Raw genomic sequence first — 22660 nt, 5'->3', positions numbered from 1 at the left:
GGATTTCCCAGGCAAGAATACTGGAGTGGGTGGCCATTTCCTTCTCCAGGGGATCTTCCCGACCCAGGGATCACCTTCCCAACCCAGAGACCAACCCGTATCTCCTGTATATCCTGCATTGGCAGGTGGATTTTTAACCACTGAGCCACCAAGGAAGCCCATGCTGGGTGACCAGAAAGAGGACTCTCAATAGCTAAGTAGGCCCCCTGGGGAATCCCAGGCCTGGCTCAGCCCAAATATTCCCAGGCCCACCCAGGGCCCAGCCTCTGCTGAATGCCCAGCCTGGTGGGTCTCCTGGAAACTCCCCGGGCTGGTTTCGAGATGGGAGGCCCACAGTGAAGCAATATCCATGGCAGCCCCAGTCACATTGAGCCCATCCCACCTGACACCAGATAAAGGGGAGACGGGCTCTCTTCAGCAGGACTTGGCCATGGACACCAGAGGAAAAGGGAGAGAACCCCTCACCAGCAGCCCAGGTGAGCCCAGAAGTCAGGTCTGGGGACAGAGTCAGGGTCCCGAACACCTCCCCCGAGCCCAATTCCTGCTCTCAGCTATCCCTAATGGCATGGGATCTGGAGCTGGAACCAGATGAGAGGTGACATCTCCGAGTCCCCCTACGCTCCCTCTGCCTGAGGCTAAAGCACTGGCATCAAAGAAGGCAGGAGGTATTGTCAACTTCAGGCAGGCCTCTCCTCTCTCCACTCTCAGCACAGCCTGTCCTACCAGTTGGGCAGGCACTTAAGAGTCCCCTCTGGTGGCCAGAAGCAGCCACAAAACTATCACCATAGGAAGGGTGGAATGCTGGATGGGCCTCAGTCTACCCCTCTTGGGGAATGGGCTGACTCTGATGGAGTCTGAACTATCTGGTTTCCAACGCCCCTCCTGGAACTTACTGATCCTTGACCTCGGCCTGGGAGGAATGGGATAGGCTAGAGGAGCCCCTGAGACCCAGATGACCTTGAGGCACGGCACTCTGTACCCATGCCTCTGCTGCCTCCCGCCCACAGCTCTACAAGCGGCAGCCGTGTCATTCACCGCTGGACTTTGACAGTAGGCAAAGGTACTACTTGTTTTCCCTGTCTCCTTCCAGCCCTGCTGAGATCTCCACTGAGGTCAACCGGCTATGTCCTTTGGAAACTGGAAGCCCACAGTGGTGGTCCAGGGTATACTCTGGATCCTGTATGGATTGCTGCTGCAGCCGGAGCCAGGGACAGGTGGGTCAGAAGGCAGAGGCCTGAAGCCAGGACTCTTAGTTCAGTATATTACTGCCCCTCTGCGCCCAGCTCTTTACAGGGTGAGGTTGGACTCACAAGGCTCAAGTCTCTAGGAAACTCCAGTCTGGGAACACAGATGTTCCCATCCCCATAGGATCCGGGCAAGGGTTGGGGGAAGAAATTGGAGCCAAAAGAGCAAAAATTAGGAAGACTTCCTGGAGGAGGGGACATAAATCTAGGACAGGAAGAAGAATTTTACTTGGTGGTGAAGCAGTAAAGGGCATTTTAGGCAGAGAGTAAAGCAAAGTTATAGAGGAATTACTATGTGAACTGTCTGGAGAAGAGTCTGAATTGCAGCAGATGGTGGAGTGTAAGGATTAGGACTTCCTGTGTTCAAATGCTGCCTCTGCCACTTCCTCGCTGTGTGATCTTAGGTAGGTAATTTAACCTCTTCACGCTCATAGGGTCCTTGTGAAGATTAAATGTGTTCAGTTATATAAGTCACCTACAATGGTGCCTGGCAATAGTAAATATTTAATTAATGTCAGCTATTATTCAACAACTCACCCTAGCTCTGAGTTACTCACACTTCTAAGTTCCAAGTTCAGCCACTAACATTTCTCCCACATGGCACAGGCTCACCTTCCCCTGGGCACCCTTCAAGACACCGTTCCCTCTATACTTCTGCAAACTCCAATCCACTAAGAAAAACTGTCCATCATTCCCTCAAGATACCTGGGGACACTGCCCACTCTTATCCTTCAAGGCATCACCATCCTGGCTTCAGCCACCTTCACTACTTACCTTCACCCTCGCTCCCCTTCTCTACTCTGATCTTCCCTCCAAAAAATTATATTCTTCATACAGCACTCAAAAGAGCAATCTTAGAATTTCAACCTGGCGGTGTATCCCTCGTGCTCATGAAGCTGTCCTGGCTCCACAGTGCCCACTGATAGTCTAAGCTCCTTAACCTTTTGTCTGTGTCTCAGCTTCCTCACCTACACAAGGGCAGTGTCAGACATCGTAAAGTTGTCCAACAAAGAGCTGGGGGCATTGAGAAGATGTAGAAGCAGCATGAGGAGGCTGAGGAACAGGGGGTACTGGGCTGTTGGGTTAATGCCATCCTTCCTCCCACAGCAACCCTGCCCCTGCTCATGGACTCTGTCATCCAGGCCCTGGCTGAGCTGGAGCAGAAGGCGCCAGCCACTGAGGCTGGCCATAGTACCGCTGCATGGCTGCTGTCAGCCCAGGGCTCTGGTACCCACAGTCCCCTCTATCACTTCCTGCTGGAGGGGAAGAGTCTCAATACCACCGAGCTGGATCCTCCTTCGCTGAGCCCAGAGCTTCGAGGCCTGATGGGAGAGGTGGCGAGACACAGCGTGCAGGATGGGAAGGAATATGGGGTGGTACTAGCACCCGATGGCTCGACCGTGGCTGTGGAGCCTCTTCTGGCAGGGCTTTGGGCAGGGCTTCAGGGACACAGGATTGTAAACCTCTCTTTAGAGAGCACGGCCACCCCTCCGGATGCTGGAGTCACCTTTCTAGACCTTGGGCCCACCTCCCCAGGGCTCAGCGATGCCTCTCCTGATGTCACCTCTGCGGATGTCAGAGCCGTGTCTCCAAATGTAAGCACCAAAGATCTAGATGTTGGAGCCACCTCTCCAGAAGTTAGACCTGGCTCTCCAGATGTCCAAGCCTCCTCTCCAGATACCAAGGCCAAGTTACCAACTGCTGTGGACAGCCTCCTCGTGGTCACCCTGGCCAGAGACCTGGGCCTGAACTTCCTCCAGGGCCCCCAGACCTGGAATCATTCTGGACTGGGAACTGAGGGATGCTGGGACCAGCTCTCTGTTCCCAGGACCTTCACCCTCCTGGATCCTGAGGCATCACCCCTCACCACGGCCTTCCTCAATGGTGCCCTGGATGGAGCCCTCCTTGGAGACTACCTGAGCCGGACCCCTGAGCCCCAGCCACCCCTCAGTCACCTGCTGAGCCAGTACTATGGAGCCGGGGTAGCCGGAGACCCAGGATTTCGAAGCAACTTTCGACGGCACAACGGAGCTGCTCTGACTTCGGCCCCAAGCCTGACCCAGCAAGTATGGGGGGCCCTCATCCTGCTACAGAGACTAGAGCCAGCACACCCTCATCTACAGGGCATGAGCCAAGAAGAGCTGGCACAGGTGGCCACCCACGCTACCAAGGAGTTCACTGAGGCTTTCCTAGGTGAGTAGGACCCCCACCCACTGAGAAAATCCTTCTCACAGATACCTCTTCAGTGCCAGACAGGTCAGTGGGATCTATGGTTAGGGGATTCCAGAGGAGGCAGACAGGACTAGGATGCTGTTAGATTTAGTTCCCAGCGGGGGCCAGAGTGGTGTGATTGAAAAGTGAAAAAAGTAAAAAGTGTTAGTCGCATTGGACTCTTGGTGACTCCATGGACAGTGGCTAGGCTTCTCTGTTCATGGGATCCTCCAAGCAAGAATTACTGGAGTGGGTAGCCATTCCCTTCTCCAGGGCATCTTCCCCACCCAGGGGTTGAACTCCGGTCTCCTGCATTGCAGGCAGATTCTTTACCATTTGAGACTGATGTGAGAATGAACCGTCCCCAAATCTGGGAGGAGACTGGAGGGATGATCCTTACGTGCCCTCTTAGTGTGAGAGAAGGCAGCAGGCAGAGAAACGCTCGCTGACTCCCACTCTGGACTCCCTTCCCCTCAGGGTGTCCAGCCATCCACCCGCGTTGCCGCTGGGGTGCCGCACCGTACCAGGGCCGCCCGACGTTGCTGAAGCTGCCGCTCGGGTTCTTGTATGTGCACCACACGTACTTGCCCGCGCCACCCTGCACCAGTTTTGAGAGCTGCGCCGCAGACATGCGCTCTATGCAACGTTTCCACCAGCAGACACGCGGCTGGGCCGACATAGGATACAGGTGGGCGGGAACCTGCGGAGCGCTGGCGAGGCAGACCAAGGGGCGGTGCAGTGGAAAGACTGAATGGGCGGAGCCTGACTCAGGGGGCGGGGTTTGAACCAGAGCGTAGCAGACAAAACAGAGGCGGAGTTTAGGGTGGGTGGAGCCAGGGTGGAGAGGGGCGTGGCCTAGACTGGGGTTGGAGTCTACTAGAAAGAGCTCAACAGTGGGACTCGTTTAGTCTGGGGTGGGAACCAGGAATGGAGTCCAGACTTGGGAGAAGAACAGGACCTGTGGTAGCGGCTAAGTCTGGGACCGAGCAATGATGGATATGATCTCAGCCAGAAAAGGGTCAAAATTGCGGAGGAGTTAGACTTGAAATAATGGGGAGGGAGCTGGGTAGAACGAGACCGGGCTAATGTTGAGGACAGATCCAGAGAAAAGGGACTATTTCTGGGGTGGCATTTGGAGGGAGAGTGGGACATGGGTGGACCAGGTGGAGGCTGCGTGACCGGGGGAAACTTGGGGTGACGGTGGCCCTTGGCACGGGTGCAGAAACTGGGGTAGAGGGCCAGATGCGGAGCGAGACCTCACGCCGTCTGGTTCCTGCTTCCTTCTCTCCTCCGCAGTTTCGTGGTGGGCTCAGACGGCTACGTGTACGAGGGCCGCGGATGGCACTGGGTGGGTGCGCACACACTCGGCCACAACTCCCGCGGCTTCGGCGTGGCCTTGATAGGCAACTACACCGCGGTGCTGCCCTCAGAGGCCGCGCTGCGAGCGGTGCGAGACGAGCTCCCGCGCTGCGCTATACGCGCCGGCCTCCTGAGGCCAGACTATGCGCTGCTAGGCCACCGCCAGCTCGTGCCCACTGAGTGCCCTGGCGACCTGCTCTTCAACCTGCTGCGCACCTGGCCGCACTTCGACAAGGTGAGTCCCCCGACGCCCGCACTACCTCGGCCTGAGGCCGCTCTATTCACACAAGCTCAGCGCGTGCCCTCATCCTTGCCTGCTTGCCTAACCCCAGCCGGCCCCTCTCACTCCTTTCTGTAACCCTGTGCCCACAACCTCAGCCAAGACTCCTTCCAATCTATTCAGGCAATCTAGACCCAGACTTCAGTCATTCTGCTTGCAACATAGCCTACTGCCCCTACCCCTCTCCCAGCCACCCAACCTTGCCCTCACTCTTGCTCTCAACCCAAAGTCTCTCTGTCCACACAACAGTGATCAAGCCTGTGACCCTCTACAGAAAACCTCTTTGCATAGGACAGCTTCTGTGCTGTGTGCTAAGTCACTTCAGTCATGTCAGACTGTTTGCAACCCTGTGGACTGCAGCTTGCCAGGCTCCTCTGTCCATGGGATTCTCCAGGCAAGAATAGTGGAGTGGGTTGCCATGCCCTCCTCCAGGGGATCTTCCCAACCCAGGGATGGAACCCAAGTCTCTCATGTCTCCTGCATTGGTAGGTGGGTTCTTTACCACTAGCACCACCTGGGAAGCCCACACAGCTTCTGCCCAGCCCCTAACCCAGTTGTTGCAATCCTCTGCCCAGACCATCTCAGTCCCAAGGATGCTTGTTCAGCCCCAGGCTCCCTGACCCTTGATGACAACTTTTATGCTGGAGCAATCTAAGCCCAAGTCTGCACATTCTCACCACACCACCAACCATAATGACAAAGCTACCTCTATAATCACCCCTGTACAATCAAGCTCCACTTTCAAACTACCACTCCATTTCAATAAGCTGGCCTGCAGTTGGGGTTGTACCAACCTCCTCATTTTGGGCCCCTGTCCTCTTACCCATCCAGGGTGCCACCATGAAGAGGGCAAACCCAGCTCCACTATCACCACCACCACCCCCACCCCCACCTAAACTCTCTTGTCTTTTTCAGAACGTGAAACCAAGAACTGCCAGGAGGGCCTCCAGCAGATCCAAGAGAAGACCACCTCCAACGATACTGCTATCCACTGACCTCCAATAAAGAGACCTTGGAAAGACTTCCCTGGTGGTCCAGTGGTTGAGAATCCACCTGCCAATGCAGGGGATATGGGTTTGATCTCTGGTCTGGGAAGATTCCACATGCTGTGGAGCAACTACGCCTGTGGTCACAACTACTGAGCCCAGGCTCTAGAGCCTGTAAGTCGCAACTATCGAGCCAGAGTGCTGCAACTACTGAAGCCTTGCACACCTAGAGCCCTGTGTTCCACAAGAGAAGCCACCACAATGAGAAGCCTGAGCACTGCAATGAAGAGAAACCCCCACTTGCTGAAACTAGAGAAAGCCCACCCACAACAACAAAGACCTAGCACAGCCAGAAAATAAAATGATTTTTTAAAAACATTAAAAAAAAAAGGACATGAATAGAAAGCCTGTGTTCAAGCACCATCTGCATTTGCACATTCAGTTATAGTTTGGGGTTGCCCAGAAGCAGACCCTGGGACAAGAATCCCAGTGGAAGTAGTTTGTCTGGATGGTGATCCCAGGACATATCACCTGGGGAATAAGGAAATGACACAAGGAAGGGAAGTCATGTTGATATGGGAGGCACGTGGAGCTCCATCCTACTGGGGACATCTGGGGGACCATGTAGGGCATATACCTCACAGACATCCCACTTAAAGGGCAAGGGAGCTGGAGTACTGATCCTCCAAGTCCCGTTGTCATTGTTTGAGGGCAGCCCCCTGGTTATTTTCTCTTTTTTCTGTTTAGTCACTCAGTAGTGTCCAACTCTTTGCAACCCCATGGACTGTAGCCCACTTGGCTCCTCTGTCCTTGGGATTTCCCAGGCAAGAATACTGGGGTGGGTTGCCATTTCCTTCTCCAGGGGATCTTCTCATGTCTCTTGCTTGGCAGGTGGATTCTTTACCACCAAGCCACCTGGGAAGCCCCGAGCTCCCAGGGAGGTGTTAATGTGCTGACACTTTGGGATTGCTAGCTGTACGGGCAATGTAGACTCCACCTGTCAGAAAAAAGTCCTCCAGCAAAAATGCAGGGATGGGGCCAGTGCACAGTGAAGAGGTGAAGGCTCAGAGATCCAGCAGGACCCTGGGAGAAGCTACCTGTGCGTGCAGTGAGTGGACCGAGTGCCGCATGGATGAGGAGGACGTAGCTAAGGTGTGTGCACCTGCGTGAACATGTCCAGCCCCTGGACAAGGGTTTTTGATCCTCATTGAAGACCCTCCTCCTCAGGACAGGTTATAGAATGTTTGAGGCCCTGTGCAAAATGAAAATGCAGGCCCCTTGTCCAAAAAGCAGGAACTTCAAGACAGCGACAGCAGAGCATTAAATCAAGCTCAGTGTAGAGCCCTGAGCATGGGGCCCTGGGTGACTGCACAGGCCACATGCTAATGAGGGCAGTTCTACCCATCCCATCACCTAAACGCTGGTCACCCTTGCCTTTGCACAATCTGTTCCTTCTATCTGGTATGCCCTTCCCACTACCAGTTCTTTCTCATGCTTCGGGTCACAAATGCCAGCTCATCATGGAGGCCCTCCTGGGTTTTTCCAGTTCAAAGTGGGTCTCTTGTGCTCAGCCTCTGCTCTAGTCTGTTTGTTTTTTTTTTAAGTCCTCCCTCCTCACCAATGTAGAAGTGTCCTACATTCATGTTTAGGACTTGTCTGTCTTGCTGTACTGTGAGTTCCAGAAAGGCAGGAATCAAGTTCGTCTTGTTTCTTGTCGCTTCTCCAGTACCAGCACATAGCAGGCATGAAGGGAACATTGGTTGAAGAAACAAGGTGTCCCATTATAAATCTTTTGAAACTGATGTTATCATCTTGTACAAATCAGGAAACCAAGACTCAGAGAGAGGAAGTGACTTGCCTGAGGTCACACAGTGAGAGAAGGACCAGCTGGCACTCAAACTCACCCTGGGACCAGTGGGCCAGTATTCTATTGATTCTCACATTAACTCACTCATTCCTTTGAACAGCATTTGGACATCCTTTTTTTTTTTTTTTCAAGTGAACACTTATTGTGGCATAACAGAGATGCAAGAAAGGGCACCCAAATGCGTGGTTAATGAATTTTCACAGCAGAACACACCCATGTAACCAACATTCAGCTCAAGAAATAAAAGAGGTTATATTTATACTACGTGAAGTTCACTTCATTTTAAAAAAATGATCGGCTCCCAAAAGGCTCCCTTGTGCTCCTCCACCTCCCCGGTCTCCAGCCCCTCCAAAGGGAAACCTGTCTCCTGACTTGTTACACATGTTTTGCCTGCTTTGGAACTTCATATAAATGGAAATACATAGTGTTTAATCTTCATTGTTTGTATTTTTTTGTTCAGCATTGTTTGTGATTCATCTGAGTTAGATTATTCTTATTGTTACATAATATTTCACTATGTGAAGAGACCACAATTTATCCATTTTACTGTATATGCACATGTTGGTTGTTTTCAGTTTGGGGTATCAGGTGACACAGTGGTAAAGAATCTGCCTGCCAGTGCAGGAAACGCAGGAAACACGGGTTCGATTCCTGGGTGGGGAAGATCCTCTGCAGGAGGGTATGGCAACCCACTCCAGTATTCTTGCCTGGAGAATTCCATGGACAGAGGAGCCTGGCAGGCTAAAGTCCATAGCGTTGCAGAGTTGGACACAACTGAAGCGATTTAGCCCGCGAGCAGGAGACCTAGATTTGATCCCGGGGTCAGGAAGATCCCCTGGAAAAGGAAATGGCAGCCCACTCCAGTATTCTTGCCTGGGAAATCCCATGGACAGAGGAGCCTGGTGGGCTATAGTCCATGGGCTTGCAAAGAGTAAGACAAAGAGTAGAACATGACTGAGCAACTGAGAGCACACACACACATTATGAATAGCGGTGGTGGGCATGTGTATTGGGTGTTTACCTAGCATATACACCCAATATGTGGAACTCCTGAGTCAGAGAAGAGGTATATGGTCAATATTCAAAGATCACACCAGGTTTCCAGCTTGGATGAGTCGGTCTACACTCTGACCAGCAGTGGATGAGAGTTCTAGCATTTGATCTGCATGTACCCATTTTGCAGAGAAGGCAACTGAGGCTCAAAGAGGGGCATGGGCTGCCTCCTGGTCACTGAGAGATTCTGGGTCCTGCTCTGTCACCTCCTCTCCTCTAGCATCCTGCCCCGTGTTGTGCCCTCCCAGCCTGGCTGTGGGGTGGGGTGGGACAGACAGGGTCACGTGGAGTTGCATTCAGCCAGAGGAAGCCGGGCAGGGTGCAGACGGCTGCTGATTCTGAGGCTGGTCAGGAAATCAAGGTAAGAAAGGGAGTGCATGTGGCCCCCAAAGGGGGTTCCCTGGGGGCAGAGCTGAGAGTGAGGAGGGGGCGGAAATGAAGACAGCACAACCCTGTCTGGTGGGCAGACACAGGACAGAATTATCACCCTCTCATTCCCCCAGGAGAATCTCTGCCATGGACCCACCTTCACCAAGCCGGGCCTCCCAAACCCAGCCTGCAGCCCCATCTCCTTTAACCTCCTACCGCTGGCACTCAGGGGGTGGTGGGGAGAAGGGGGCTGGGGGGTTCCGCTGGGGCCGCCTTGCAGGATGGGGGAGGGCACAGAGCCACCAGGAGACCACGGCCAGCAGCCAGCCGGCCCCGCGCTCTCTGTTTCGTCGCGTCCTCTCTGCACCCCCCAAGGAGTCACGCACGAGCCGCCTGAAAATATCCAAGAGCCTCTGGGGGAAAAACAAGAGCCCACCGCTGGATTCAGAGCCGGAGCCAGAAAACCCAGGTACATGGCTCCCCCACCCAGGGCTGGGAGGCCCGGATGCAGGGAGGTTTTTGTCTGCCTCCGGAGCATCAGCCTTACAGACACAGGAAGTTGTGGGGAGTGCAAAAGCCCAACAGGAAGTGGCTGGGGGCCCGGCTGGCTGCCCTCTTCCCTCTTTCCCCCTCACCCCAGGGGCCTGGGCATGGTGGGAGTGACTAGGAACCTATGAGCTGGGGGTCCATCCAGGGGAAGGGGCAGGGAACAGACTGATGGGGCAGCACGGTCCAGATGCCAAATGGCTCTTGGCCCCGGTAGGTCTCTCCTCATATTCAGTGGCCCAGGCGTCTTCTCTCCTGCCTGGATACCCATTTCTGCTGTCTCCTACTCTCCTGCCCTCCAGCCTTGATGTCTTAGTATCTCCTCTTCCTTGAGCTTCAGTTTCTCCACTGGTTAAAATGGAATCGTGACTCCTATCCTGAAGGGTGTATCATTCATTCATTCGGTCATTCAAACAGAGGTCTGTGAGCGTTTACTATGTCCTAGGCCTGCCCTGACTTAGACACTGAGGACACAGCAGGAACAAAACAGAGGAAAGTGCCTGCCTGCCTCATGGAGTTCATGGTGCAGTGAGTGTGACAGGCAGTAAACAAGTAAATGAGGAGATGACAGATGGGGCTAAGTGTCACACAGAGAGACCTAGAATTGCAAAGGGTACCATGAGAGTTGGAGCTCAGGAATGCCTGGGACTCAGCACATTTTATGTGATCCGTTAGCAAGTGGAGTTATTGCTTATTCCCCTGGTGGTAAAACAGTAGGACAGATGGGTCCTCTGGGAGGGTTGATGCTGTCCTCCCATTTCTGAAGGCTCATTTAATTCTCATCACTCATATCCCCATTTTGCAGGGGTATCCCTTCAGCCCCCTCCAGGGTATCAGATATTGCCCACTCCATAGCATCCGGTGAGAGCTCTCTGACAAGACCCCCATTTTTCCCCTACTCAAACACCTCCCATGGCTCCTTAATACCTTCAAGATGAATCCCCATCTCCTCTAACTGACACCCAAGGCTTTGCCAATCTCTTCCTTAACCTTCCCCTCCAGCCTTTAAGCCCTCCAAGCCCTCCTCACGCCTCCCTTTATTTCTCTGGACCAGGCCATGTGCCAAATCCCAGCCTTTCCTCAAGCTGTGTGTGTGTGTGTGTGTGCCCTCAGTTGGTCAGTCATCTCCGAATCTCTGTTATCCCGTGGACTGTAACTCACCAGGCTCCTCTGTCCATGGGATTTTCCAGCAAGAATACTGGAGCAGGTTGCCATTTCCTACTCCAGGGCATCTTCTCAACCCAGGGATTGAAACTCCGTCTCTTGCATCCCCTACATTGGCAGGCAGGTTCTTTACCCCTGAGCCAGCTGAGAAACCCTGCTCGCTCTGTTCATGCTACCATCTCCTCAATCTCTGTCAAATCAAAATCTGCTGTTCAAGATCCAGTGCAGGGCATTCCTTGGTGGTCCAGTGGTTAAGGGGTTTCCCTAAGTAGCTCAGTGGTAAAGAATCTGCCTGCAATGCAGGAGACCTGAGGTCAGTCCCTTGGTCAGGGAGATACCCTGGAGGAGGGCACAGTAACCCACTGCAGTATTCTTGCCTGGAGAATTCCATGGACAGAGGAGCCTGGAGGGCTACAGTCCACAGGGTCACAAAGAGTCGGACACAACTTAGTGATTAAGCAGCAAATGGCAGCAGCCTTGGTAAAATGGGGGTTATAATAGCCCTTTGAATGGCTTTTAGAGGATTAAATGAGAGAAGGAATGCGGAGTAGTAAGTACAGTACCAGGCACATAGTCTGTGGGGCTGCATCCACTCCCCATTACTACCCAGGGCTACTAGAGACAAGGCCCAGAGAGGGGTAGAGGCTTGTCCCCCACCTGATATGACTGCTGGGTGGGTTGGGAAGAGGAGGCACTTAGGAGGGAAGCCTTGATGAGCCTTGGTGAGTGGAAAGGTTGTCCTGAGGGAGAAGAAAGGACTCCCAGGCCCCCAGCACTGCCTCCTCTACCCAGAGCCTGAGCCGGAGCTGGAGCCCCTGGCCACACAGATCCCAGAGGCTCCCACCCCCGACGTGCCCGTCTGGAACATCGAAGCCTTCACACTACTTGATGGGAAGCTGGTGCTGCTTGGGAATGAAGATGAGGTAAGAGGCGCCACACAGGCAAGGGAAGGGGAAGAAAGGAAGGGAGCGAGAACAGCAGTAAGGGAGCATGAGGGGTATAACAGAAAGGTGTCTGCCTCTCCTTCTGTCTGTCTGCCTCCCCTTTCTGACCATCCGCTCCTGCTGGGGGACAGGGTCCTCGCCAGCCCCGGATGGGGAGCGCTAGCTCTGAGAGCAGCATCCACGTGGCCTCGGGGAATCTCAAGGATCCAGGTAAGCTTGAGAGACAGGGAGAGCTGGGGCATTTGGGAACCTGTTAAAGTGGGGCAGAATCCAAGGTGATCCCACCCCCCCCAATCTTCCACCCCTGACCACCCACAGATCGGACCCCTGGAAAGACAGAGCCAGAGGCTGCTGGCCCCCACCAGATCCACAATGTTCGTGTAAGTGGTGGGTGGAGGGGAGAGGAAAGATTTCAGACCCTCAGAGGTGAAAGGGCAGACTTTTCCTGGGTGATCTTTTTTCATTAATTTCATGGGATTTTTTTTTTAATTTTTCAATTTATTTGTTTTTATTCTTGGCTGTGCTGGGTCTTTGTTACTGCTCATGGGCTTTCTGTAGTTGCTGCGAGCAGGGGTTACTCTTCCTGGAGGTGCGTGGGCTTCTGATAGCAGTGATTTCCCTTATTGTGGAGCATGGGCTCTAGGCACATGGGCTTTAGTAATCACCACTTGGACTCCATAGTTGCAGATCATGGGCTCTAGAGCTTGGCCTCAGTGATACAATGCTCAGGCTTAGCTGCTCCACAGCATGTGGAATCTTCCCATACCAGAGACGGAAGCTGTGTCCCCTGCAATGGCAGACGGATTCTTACCCACTGAACCACTAGGGAAATCCTCCTGGGCCATCTTGACCAGGTCACTGACCCTCTCTGGGCCATAGTGTCACTATCTGTCAAATGAAGCTGGTGAGAGAAGCTCCTTCTTGGGGCTGTTTATGAAAAGTCTATAGAGAGTGTAGGAAAGCACTATGTCAGGTGCTTTAGAAATGGCAGCTGTTGATCGCCTTTACTATTCCTGCAAATGTAGTCTGAACTTGTGATTTCCCCCAAGATCAATAGATCTTCCAGGACATCCTGGGTGGGGCGAGGAAAGGACCTGAGGAGGGAACATAGGGTTCTGCCCAGCTGACATCCCCCTCCCCACAGGGGCTGCTGAAGCGGTTGAAAGAGAAGAAAAAGGCCAAGTCAGAGCTAGGAGCCAGTGCTTCCCGAGATGGGTAAGGGTCTCTGAGGAGCTAGAGGGGCTGGGATTCAACACTGCCCCTCCCATTCCTCCTGCCGATAATTCTGATCTTCACCAAATATATCCTGTGGGCCTCTGTGTCCTGCCCCTTGTTGGGCAATGCTGGCGCCACTGAAAGACCCTTAGCATGGAGTCAGCCCTCCATTGAAGGGTGGGGGCAGAGTGTGACACAGTAATTCTAAAATAGCAGCTGAGTCAACACCTTGGTTTGGGAGTGAGTGTCTCAGAAAGGGACACTTGATCTGAGACGTGAAGGATGTGTGTGTGTGTGTGTGTGTGTGTGTGTGTGTGTGTGTGTTTGGTCATGTCTTACTCTTTGCAATGCCACGGACTGTAGCCCACCAGGCTCCTCTGTCAGTGGGATTTTCCTGGCAAGAATACTAGAGTGGTTTGCCATTCCCTCCCTCCGGGGAGATCTGAAGGCTGCTGCTGCTGCTGCTAAGTCACATCAGTCTAGATGGAAGTTAATCAGGCCAAAAAGGACAGGAAAAGCATTCCAGGCAGGAGGAAGAGCAAGTGCAAAGGTCAAGAGGACGAATGAAGTGACAAAAAGAAGGCCAGTGTGGCTGGAGTACACAGACAGTGAGGAATTCAGTGACAAAGGATGGATTCACGTCCAACTTAGGTTCAAGTTCCCTCTGGCTTCCTTCCACCCTTTGGGCTGTAGGGGGCAGGTTGTGGGGGTCAAGAGAGTGAGTAGGAATGACAGCTTGCTCACGTGCGCCTTCGCCAGGCCCCCCAGTGCTCTGGGCTCCCGGGAATCGCTGGCCACGATTTCCGAACTGGACCTCGGAGCCGAGCGGGACGTGCGGGTCTGGCCACTGCACCCCAGCCTGCTGGAGGAGCCCCACTGCTTCCAGGTAATTAAAGGCAACTCTCCACCTCGCCTGACCTTTTGGCTCAACCTTTGGCCTCAACCGCACTCTTCGATTCCCCCTCCTCAACAGGTAACGTGGACCGGCGGGAGTCGCTGCTTCTCCTGTCGCTCAGCTGCCGAGAGAGACCGTTGGATCGAGGACCTTCGTCGCCACTTCCAGCCTAGTCAGGTCGGTAGTGCGTAAGGTCGGACTTGGAGGCCCCGCCCACAGCCCGGGCCCCGCCCCTTCCACCCAACCCAAATCCCACTCGTGCCAAAACTTTGCCCCTTGGACACATCTGCCTTCCTACACTTTTGCAACCACTCCGAGATCCTCCGCCTATTCCATGATTTACCAGCCCCTTCCACAGCTCGGATTGTATTCAGTCCAAGCCCTATTTGCACCCCAGGGAGTCGCCAAGTTTCCACCCCGCGGTTACTCCTCTATTCCCTGGACCCCGGATCTATCCGGGAGGACCCAGAAAAGCTAGAGGATCATCGTGGGATCCCCGTAGTCCCGCTGTCTTCCCCCAGAGGCCCAGCGAACCCCTGGGAGCACGCGTCCCGCGCCTCACCTCTGGTGCGCCGTGTGGAGCACCGAAGCCACGCTCCTGTCTCTGCTTTGGTCCGCAGGACAACGTGGAGCGGGAAGAGACGTGGCTGAGCGTGTGGGTGCACGAAGTGAAGGGGCTGCCCCGGGCGGCGGCGGCGGCGCCAGGAGTGCGCACTGAGCTGTGGCTGGACGGAGCGCTGCTGGCGCGCACGACTCCGCGGGCCGGCCCGGGCCAGCTCTTCTGGGCAGAACGCTTCCATTTTGAGGCGCTGCCGCCAGCGCGTCGTCTGTCCCTGCGACTACGCGGAGCGGGCCCCGGGGACGCGGTGCTGGGCCGGGTGGCCTTGGCGCTGGAAGAGCTGGGCGTCCCCCGGGCGCCCGCCGCGGGTCTGGAGCGTTGGTTCCCGTTGCTCGGGGCGCCAGCCGGCGCGGCGCTGCGGGCACGAATCCGGGCGCGGCGCCTGAGAGTGCTGCCGTCGGAGCGCTACAAGGAGCTGGCGGAGTTCCTCACGTTCCACTACGCGCGCCTCTGCGGGGCTCTCGAACTCGCGCTGTCCGCTCAAGCCAAGGAAGAGCTGGCCGCCGCCATGGTGCGCGTGCTGCGGGCAACCGGCCGGGCTCAGGTGCGGCGCCGCGACGGGACGAACCCGGGTGACCAGGGGCTGACCGATCGCGTGCTCCATGGGGGGAGTTGGCGGGGACCAGTACCAGAGTGGTACCTTCGAGGGGCGGGGCACCTTGAGGGGTGGGGTCTGAACTGAGCTTCTGCACCGTGAGACCCAAGTTTCTGCTTTGATGCGGAGGTTCCCGTTTAGTTAAGAACCCCAGCAGCGAGGCCAATGGGCCTGGGCAGCAGCTGCAAGGGGCAGGGCCTGTGCCCCAAGGGTGAGGGACCCGCCAAGAGCGGGATTCTCACGACTCAGTCCGCGCCCAGCTCAATGTAACCCCACTATGCCTAGGCCCTGGTGACAGACCTGGGCACCGCAGAGCTGGCACGCAGTGGAGGCCGTGAGGCACTGCTGTTCCGGGAAAACACATTGGCCACCAAGGCCATCGATGAGTACATGAAGCTGGTGGCACAGGATTACCTCCAAGAGACGCTGGGTGAGCAGAGTGGGGCAGGGGTCAGAAGCTTAGTTGAGCCCGCTAGGGCAACCCAGGAGAAATCTGAGAACCCTTGGGTAAACTTGGATTCTGGTAGTGGGTGATGCCCTGGGGATGCTGGGATCCTAGAGCGAACTGGAGGTTCCCCAAGATTTTAGGTGCCTCCGAAGTAGGTTGGAGATGGAACTGGAGGCTGGGTGCTGTGGGTTGTGGTCATGGTCCAGGCCCTCTCTGGTTGTGCTGGACTGCAGGACAGGTCGTGCGGCGTCTCTGTGCCTCCACCGAGGACTGTGAGGTGGACCCCAGTAAATGCCCAGCCTCAGATCTGCCCCAGCACCAGAGCAGACTTCGAAACAGCTGCAAGGAGGTCTTTGAGAACATCATCCACTCCTACAAGTGAGTGTCAGGGCACCACTGCTACAAGTGAGTGTCAGTGCTCTCAGTCACTATGCTAGCTCTGACTCCAAATTAAGGTTTCCAGATAAAATACAGAATGCCCAGTTAAATGAGATACCATATTTGTGACATACCTTTTTATACTAAAAAAAAGTTTTCAATTTTTTAAAATCTGAAATTCAACTTTAACTGTTTTTCCTAAAGTTTTATTTGCTAAATCTGGCAACTCATTCCAATGTCATGCTACCTAACCCCAAGTAACATGGGACCTGATTCTTTGTCTTCTAGACTACAGGTGACCCCCTACCCTAATTCCATGCCTCCTGACCCCAGTTAACATAGGGTCTCAATCCTATTGGGGCTTCCCTGGTGGCTCAGATAGTAAAGAATCTGCCTGCAATGCAGAAGACCTGGGTTTGCTCCCTGGTTTGGGAAGATCCCCTGGAGAAGGGAATGGCAACCCCACTCTAGTATTCTTGCCAGGAGAATTCAATGGACAGAGGAGCCTGGCAGGCTTCAGTCCATGGGGTTGCAGAATCAGACAGGATTCAGCAACTAACACTTTCACTTTCACTCAATCCTATGATCTCTGATTCCAGTAATGCCATACTCCCAATCCCATGATCCCTGACCTTAAGTAACCCTGTATCCCAAATCCCATGTAACTGGAATTCCTAGGCTTCCAATTCCTTGAGCTCTGACCCTAGGTTAACCTGTGTGCTTAATCCCATGTCACCTAGGACATCAATCTCATAATTTCTGAATCTAGATGACTCTGTGACCCAATCTTATACTACTTCATATTATGTACTCTGTCTGGCACCCCAGTTTCATGTCCAGTTATAGCTGGACATGAAGCTCATGACTTCTGTCCTCCTGTGAACGTATACCCCCAAATCTAAGATTTCTGACTCCAGAAGTCACCACAATGAGTACACCACCAACAAGCCCTGACCCCAAGGAGACCTATAACCCCAACCATCATTATCCCCAATGTCTTCTATCCTGGAACTTAGCATGCAGGTGTCTATTGACCCCGACCTTAGGATTTCGATCATCCACGAACCTTATGCTCATATCTTTCCCCTCTGACTATTGCCTCTTCTCTCCCAGCTGGTTCCCAGCAGAGCTGGGCACTGTGTTCTCAGGCTGGCGAGAAGCATGCAAAGCACGTGGCTCTGAGGCACTGGGGCCCCGACTCGTATGTGCCTCTCTCTTTCTGCGGCTCCTGTGTCCTGCCATTCTGTCACCCAGCCTCTTCGGCCTAGCACCAGAGCACCCGGCACCTGGCCCAGCCCGCACCCTCACACTGATCGCCAAGGTCATCCAGAACCTTGCCAACCGTGCTCCGTAGGTGCTGGGAGGCTGGGTAGCCACACTGGGGTGGTGGGGGTGGCAGATGCTGGACCTGACCCACCCACTTGGGCTCTGATGCAGGTTTGGTGAGAAGGAAGCCTACATGAGCTTCATGAATACCTTTCTGGAGGATCATGGACCTGCCATGCAACATTTCCTGGACCAAGTGGCCACCGTGGATGCAGACACAGCACCCAGTGGTTATCAGGGCAGCAGTGACCTGGCCCTCCAGCTGGCAGTCCTGCATGCCCAGCTCTGTACGATCTTTGCTGAACTTGACCAGGTGTGGCCTGAGCACAGAGCCCAGAACGTGAGGTAGGGAGGCAAGAGAGTAGGGGTCTCTGGTCCTGGAGAGTTTGCTCAGCATCCTCCCTGCATGCTTTACCAGGCCACCCGGGACAACCTGGAACCGCTGCCCACTATTCTGCATGCCATCGAAGAGGGCCGACCTGTACCTGTGACTGTGCCAATGTGTCTCCCAGCACCCCGCACCCAGGGCCATTCCAGGTAACTACTTGCCTCAAGTCTGACCTGATCCAGTTCTGATGGGTGGGAGTAGGGGAAGGGCCAAAGGCATGCACAGGGTCAGAGGTGAAGACAGGATCATGTCAGGGATCAGAGACAGGGTCATGTTCATCATCAGAGACATTGTAGGATGGAGGTCAGAGGCTAGAGACAGGGTCATCTCGGGGTCAGGGAGAGGCTCACAGTGCCATCAGAGAGGGGGGCATCAGGTCAGATTGGACTCTGAGGTGGCGATTAGGCATTGCAGAGAGAGGGTCAGAGAGATGTCTAGGGTCAGAGAAAGTGACATTGTCACTTTCAGCAATGAGGGGCAGATCTCAGGTCAGGCCCAGGGGGAGATGGGGTCAAAGTTTATTATGGGCAGAATCATTTTGGGGGTCAGAAGTCAGGGATCATGTTCTTTCAGAAGGCAGAGACAGGTTCAGTTGAAGGTCAGAGGTTGAGGACAAGAGGGAGTCAGATTGGGAAGGAAGAGGGTAGAGTTTTGAGCACAGGTCAAGCTCCAGGGGGCTTCCCAGGTGGTGCTAGTGGTAAAGAACCTGCTTGCCAATTCAGGAGATGTAAGAGATGCAGGTTTGACCCCTGGGTTGGGAAGATTCTCTGAAGGAGGGCATGAGAACCCACTCCAGTATTCTTGACTGGGGAATCCCATGGACAGAGGAGCCTGGTGGGCTACAGTCCTTAGGATTGCAAAGAGTCAGGTAGGACTGAAGTGATTTAGCATGCAAACAAGCTCCGGCAGATTGGAAGTAGAGATTACACAGAGGCTCAAGTCAAGGGTAACACTGTGTCAGAGCTCCGGGACAAGGCTAGAGAGGAATCAAAGGTTAGATTGAGGTCATAGAAGGGACAGTATTATCGGAAGTCCAGGACAGGATCAGAAGTCAAAATGGGATCCCCTTTAGTCACAGGGCTTGCCGAGAAGTAAAAGATCAGGGTTGGAGTTATTTCTGGTGGAAGGTAGAGGTGGGGTCAGCTCAAAAACCGGTGGAAGTCTGAGCTCCCCATCCCACCCCCAGCATCTCTGCAGGGGAGAAGCCTGGCTTTCTGGCCCCCCGCGACCTCCCCAAGCACACCCCTCTCATCTCCAAGAGTCAGTCCCTGCGCAGCGTTCACGGCGCAGGTAGTTGGGCCCGGCCGCGGCTGGAGGAGGAACAGCCCCCCCGGCTGCCTCGGCCGGTAAAGCGCACTCAGAGTGTCCCGGCTGGCCGCCCCGCTCGCCGCCGCCCGTCTGCCGGACCGCGGCCGCGACCCAAAGGCTCCCTACACGCGGGACCCGCGCCTCGCGGCCGGCCCTGGACTGGAGCCTCAGCATCGCTGCCTCGGAAGCCGTCGGTGCCCTGGCAGCGCCAGATGGACCAGCCAAGAGACAAAGACCAGGTGCTGGGCACCCACCGACCCGTGGGCAAGGTGAGGTGTACAGCTCAGGTCTGCGCATAGAGTGGGGAGACAGGATTGGAAAAAGACTGAAAGATAGGCAGGTCTCGGTTCAAACACCGAGCTTGCTGTGGTCTGTGATTCAGACCTAACCCAACCCTCTCTGAGCCTCAGTTTTCCTCTTCTGTACAATTAGAGCGTCATTACCCCATAGTCAGGGCGGTTAGGAGGCAGAGCAAACGGAACAGGGAGGTCAGTCAATGTCCGTGGGGAGAAGGGGCAGGACAGTGGCTCAGGTTACAGTTGCTCCCTCCCCACAGCTGGCGGAGCTTCAGTGCGAGGTGGCTGCCCTGCGTCAGGATCTGAAGATGCTGTCCGGCCTCGTGGAGTCACTCAGCACCCACATCCGGTCCTTGAGCGAGCAGCAGGAGCAGCTTCGGACCCAGCTTCAGCTCCTGGATTCCAGGCTCCGAGAAGGGTAAGCCCCGCCCTCTCTATTAGCTCCGCCCCAGGCGGCCTTGCTAAAGAGAAATCGGCTCAGGCCCCGCCTCCCAGTAAATCCACCGGAATCACGCCTGGCACGGCCACGCCCCCTCTGTAAGACCCGCCCCTACACATCTAAGACCAGCTTCTTGGTCACCTCCATCCACCCTAAGTCTCTGGGAGGTCCTCTCGAGCAGTCCCTCAGTCAGCTCCTTCCAAACAAGTTGGGCCAGACCCGCTATCTCTTAGTCTGGGGCCGCCCCTATCCTGCTCACGACCTCACGCAGGACTGGTTGATTGGTCCTTTCATCGCAGCCAGTCCGGGTTCTAATTCTGCAGTCCCATCTTCAAACGTATCTAGGCCCCACCCCCAGGCTGGATAAACCCCACCTCCATCTCAAGCTCCGCGCCAGAGTCCCTGACTGCAACCAGGAGCTCTAGCGGAGTCTCTCAGCCTCTGACTCTTTCCTTTCACCCGTAATTCCTACAGGACCTCCAAGTTGGATCCAGGGCGCGATTGTTCAACCAATGAGGGCCACAGGCTGAAAAGTCTGGTGAGACCCATGCCCTAGCCCTGGGACACATTTAGGCTGGGTGAGGGAACGCGAGTTGGGATGCAACCCTCACCCGGCTCTGAGTCTACTGCCGCTGCCTCCCCAGGAGTGCCGACTAGCTGAGATAGAGAGTACTCAGGCCCAGCTGAAGGATACCATCCAGAACCTGCAGCTTCTTCCCAGGACATCGGAGTCCCAGAGCCAGCCCATGCCCCTCAAAGCTCCCTGCATCAACGGAGACACCACTTGAGTTGCCCACTCGGCCCGATGTGCTTTGGGAGCAGAGAGAAAGCCGTCTAAGGGGCCTGTCCACCCCCTGCCTCAAACCGTCGTGGCCTACAGTAGGGAGTGGATGGAGCTGTAGGTGCCAAACAGTCTGGCACTATCAGGTTCCCCAGTAAAATCTTGATTTCAGTAAAAATCGATGGTTTTTTTGCCCCTGAATTTTGCCAATCAGAAAGCAAACTCCATCCCCTCAATCCAGCTCTCTCAAACTCTCCCCTAAATTGCAGGTCTCAGGGGAGTGGGGCGATGCAGGGAGAGTCTCACCAGCTCTGTGACCTTAGTCCCTCACTTTTCTCAGAGCCTTGATCTCCTCATTTGTAAAATTGATTTAAAGTTCCTTATACAGTAAAAGACCTAGAGTTTAAAATGTTTGATAAAAGGTATCGGTCATTGTTAGGGGTAGCAGTTGATTCTCAGTAAAGCCCAGATCTCATCTCCACTAATTTCCAGGTCTCAGATGAGAGCATCTTCATAGCACTCCAATTCCAACATTGGCTCCTTGATTCAGTGAGGGCGTGGGTCTGGGAGACAGATGAAAGGAGTGGGTAGAAAGTTAAGCTCTGTGTGTGGTGGTTGAAAAAAATGAATGGGCATTTGAATCATGAGTGGGTAAATGGGTGAGGGTTAGGGTGGATAGGACAATAGGCAGATGAATAGGTTAGCATTTGCTGGATGTTTGCCCTGGTAGGTGAGTAGTTAGTAGGTGGTTAGCTGGGATGGGTATGTCTGTCTGGAAAAGGCCTGGTTCATAGTAGGAAATAAATATTTGAATTAAATGAGCAAGCAGTTATATGTACTGCATGTGCATTTGTTGAGGTCTCCTGAGACTCTCAGGCTGGGCAGTGGGGAAACAATAATGAACTCCACAGACAGACTCTTGTGCTCATGGAGCTTACACTCTAGTGGAGAAGACAAACATGCAATTGATGGATAGGTATTTGGGTGACTATCTTCCCTGGTGGCTCAAATGGTAAACCGTCTGCTTACAATTCGGGAGACCTGGGTTCGTTCCCTGGGTTGGGAAGAGCCTCTGGAGAAGGAAATGGCAACCCACTCCAGTACTCTTGCCTGGAAAATCCCATGGACAGAGGAGCGTGGTAGGCTACGGTCCATGGTGTCACAAAGAGTCGGACACAACTAAGCTACTTCACTTTTGGGTGACTGGATGAAAGGATTATGTGCAGAGATGGGTGGATGTTTGCTTGGTTGTATGGATAAGTAGGTATTTACATAGGTAGTGGATGGATGAGTAGGTAGATGGGAGGTGGATGGTCATTGAATGAGTGGATGGATGGGTGGATAGAGGAATGGATGGATGGATAGGTGGTGGGAGAGGTGGACGGCTAGGTGGTTAATCGACTGGATTGGTAAATGAGTTGTTGGGTGTGTGGGTGAATGGATGGAGAGATGAAGGGGTAGTTTGGATATGTGGATGGGTGATGGGTGGGAGAAGTAGCATTGTGTATATTAGGGGGTCGCCTTGGCAACTGTGATCTTGGGGGTTGGGTGGAAAGGGGGGCTTTGCACTGGGGACCTAGGCCAGCTCTAGGGGCATGAAAGTACTGAAGTCCAGTGTAGGTAATGGGGAAGGAGGAAACGAGCTTGTGGTTGGAAGGTAGCAAGGGTCTGAAGGCTAGGGATTGGCCATGTGGAATCCTCAATGACCTATGAATGACCCATGGGGGAACTTCTCTGCCCCCTCCTACTCTTCTGGTGCTATTAGAGGGCCTAGCATTGGAAGAACCAGTGGGGTGATGAAGAGCCATTGGGGACAGGAGGACAAGAGTGTTGTCATGGTAACAGAGCCTCTCCCTGGACTCTCAGGTCGCGCGGGCCCTTTAAGGGTCACCCTTCTGGCCACTCCCAAAATGGCGGCGCGCCTGCTGGCTGCCCCCCCACCGGGGTGG

At 54.4% G+C, this 22660-nt stretch overlaps 2 protein-coding genes across 2 annotated transcripts; both read left to right on the top strand.

Annotated features, from left to right (window-relative positions):
* Positions 1-1018: 1018 nt before the first annotated feature.
* Positions 1019-8206, top strand: PGLYRP2 (peptidoglycan recognition protein 2). The gene is made up of 5 exons (XM_006047687.4): positions 1019-1214; positions 2352-3437; positions 3933-4143; positions 4752-5049; positions 6010-8206. Exons 1-5 carry the CDS (start codon positions 1124-1126, stop codon positions 6097-6099), a joined length of 1776 nt encoding a protein of 591 aa, XP_006047749.2. The 5' UTR covers positions 1019-1123; the 3' UTR covers positions 6100-8206.
* A 677-nt stretch (positions 8207-8883) lies between these two features.
* Positions 8884-21532, top strand: RASAL3 (RAS protein activator like 3). The gene is made up of 18 exons (XM_006047688.4): positions 8884-9361; positions 9504-9838; positions 11872-12002; positions 12155-12233; positions 12342-12403; positions 13168-13238; positions 13998-14124; positions 14212-14310; positions 14754-15296; positions 15633-15777; positions 16029-16173; positions 17287-17523; positions 17611-17812; positions 17918-18036; positions 19074-19464; positions 19752-19909; positions 20405-20468; positions 20575-21532. The coding sequence occupies exons 1-18, from the start codon at positions 9159-9161 to the stop codon at positions 20716-20718; spliced, it is 3255 nt and encodes a 1084-aa protein (XP_006047750.4). The 5' UTR covers positions 8884-9158; the 3' UTR covers positions 20719-21532.
* The last annotated feature ends 1128 nt before the right edge of the window (positions 21533-22660 follow it).

This window comes from Bubalus bubalis, chromosome 9 (genome assembly GCF_019923935.1).
Source record: "Bubalus bubalis isolate 160015118507 breed Murrah chromosome 9, NDDB_SH_1, whole genome shotgun sequence".
NCBI classification, from domain to species: Eukaryota; Metazoa; Chordata; class Mammalia; order Artiodactyla; family Bovidae; genus Bubalus; species Bubalus bubalis.
The sequence above is the reverse complement of the archived record's forward strand: the minus strand, read 5'-3'. Positions and strand labels throughout refer to the sequence as shown.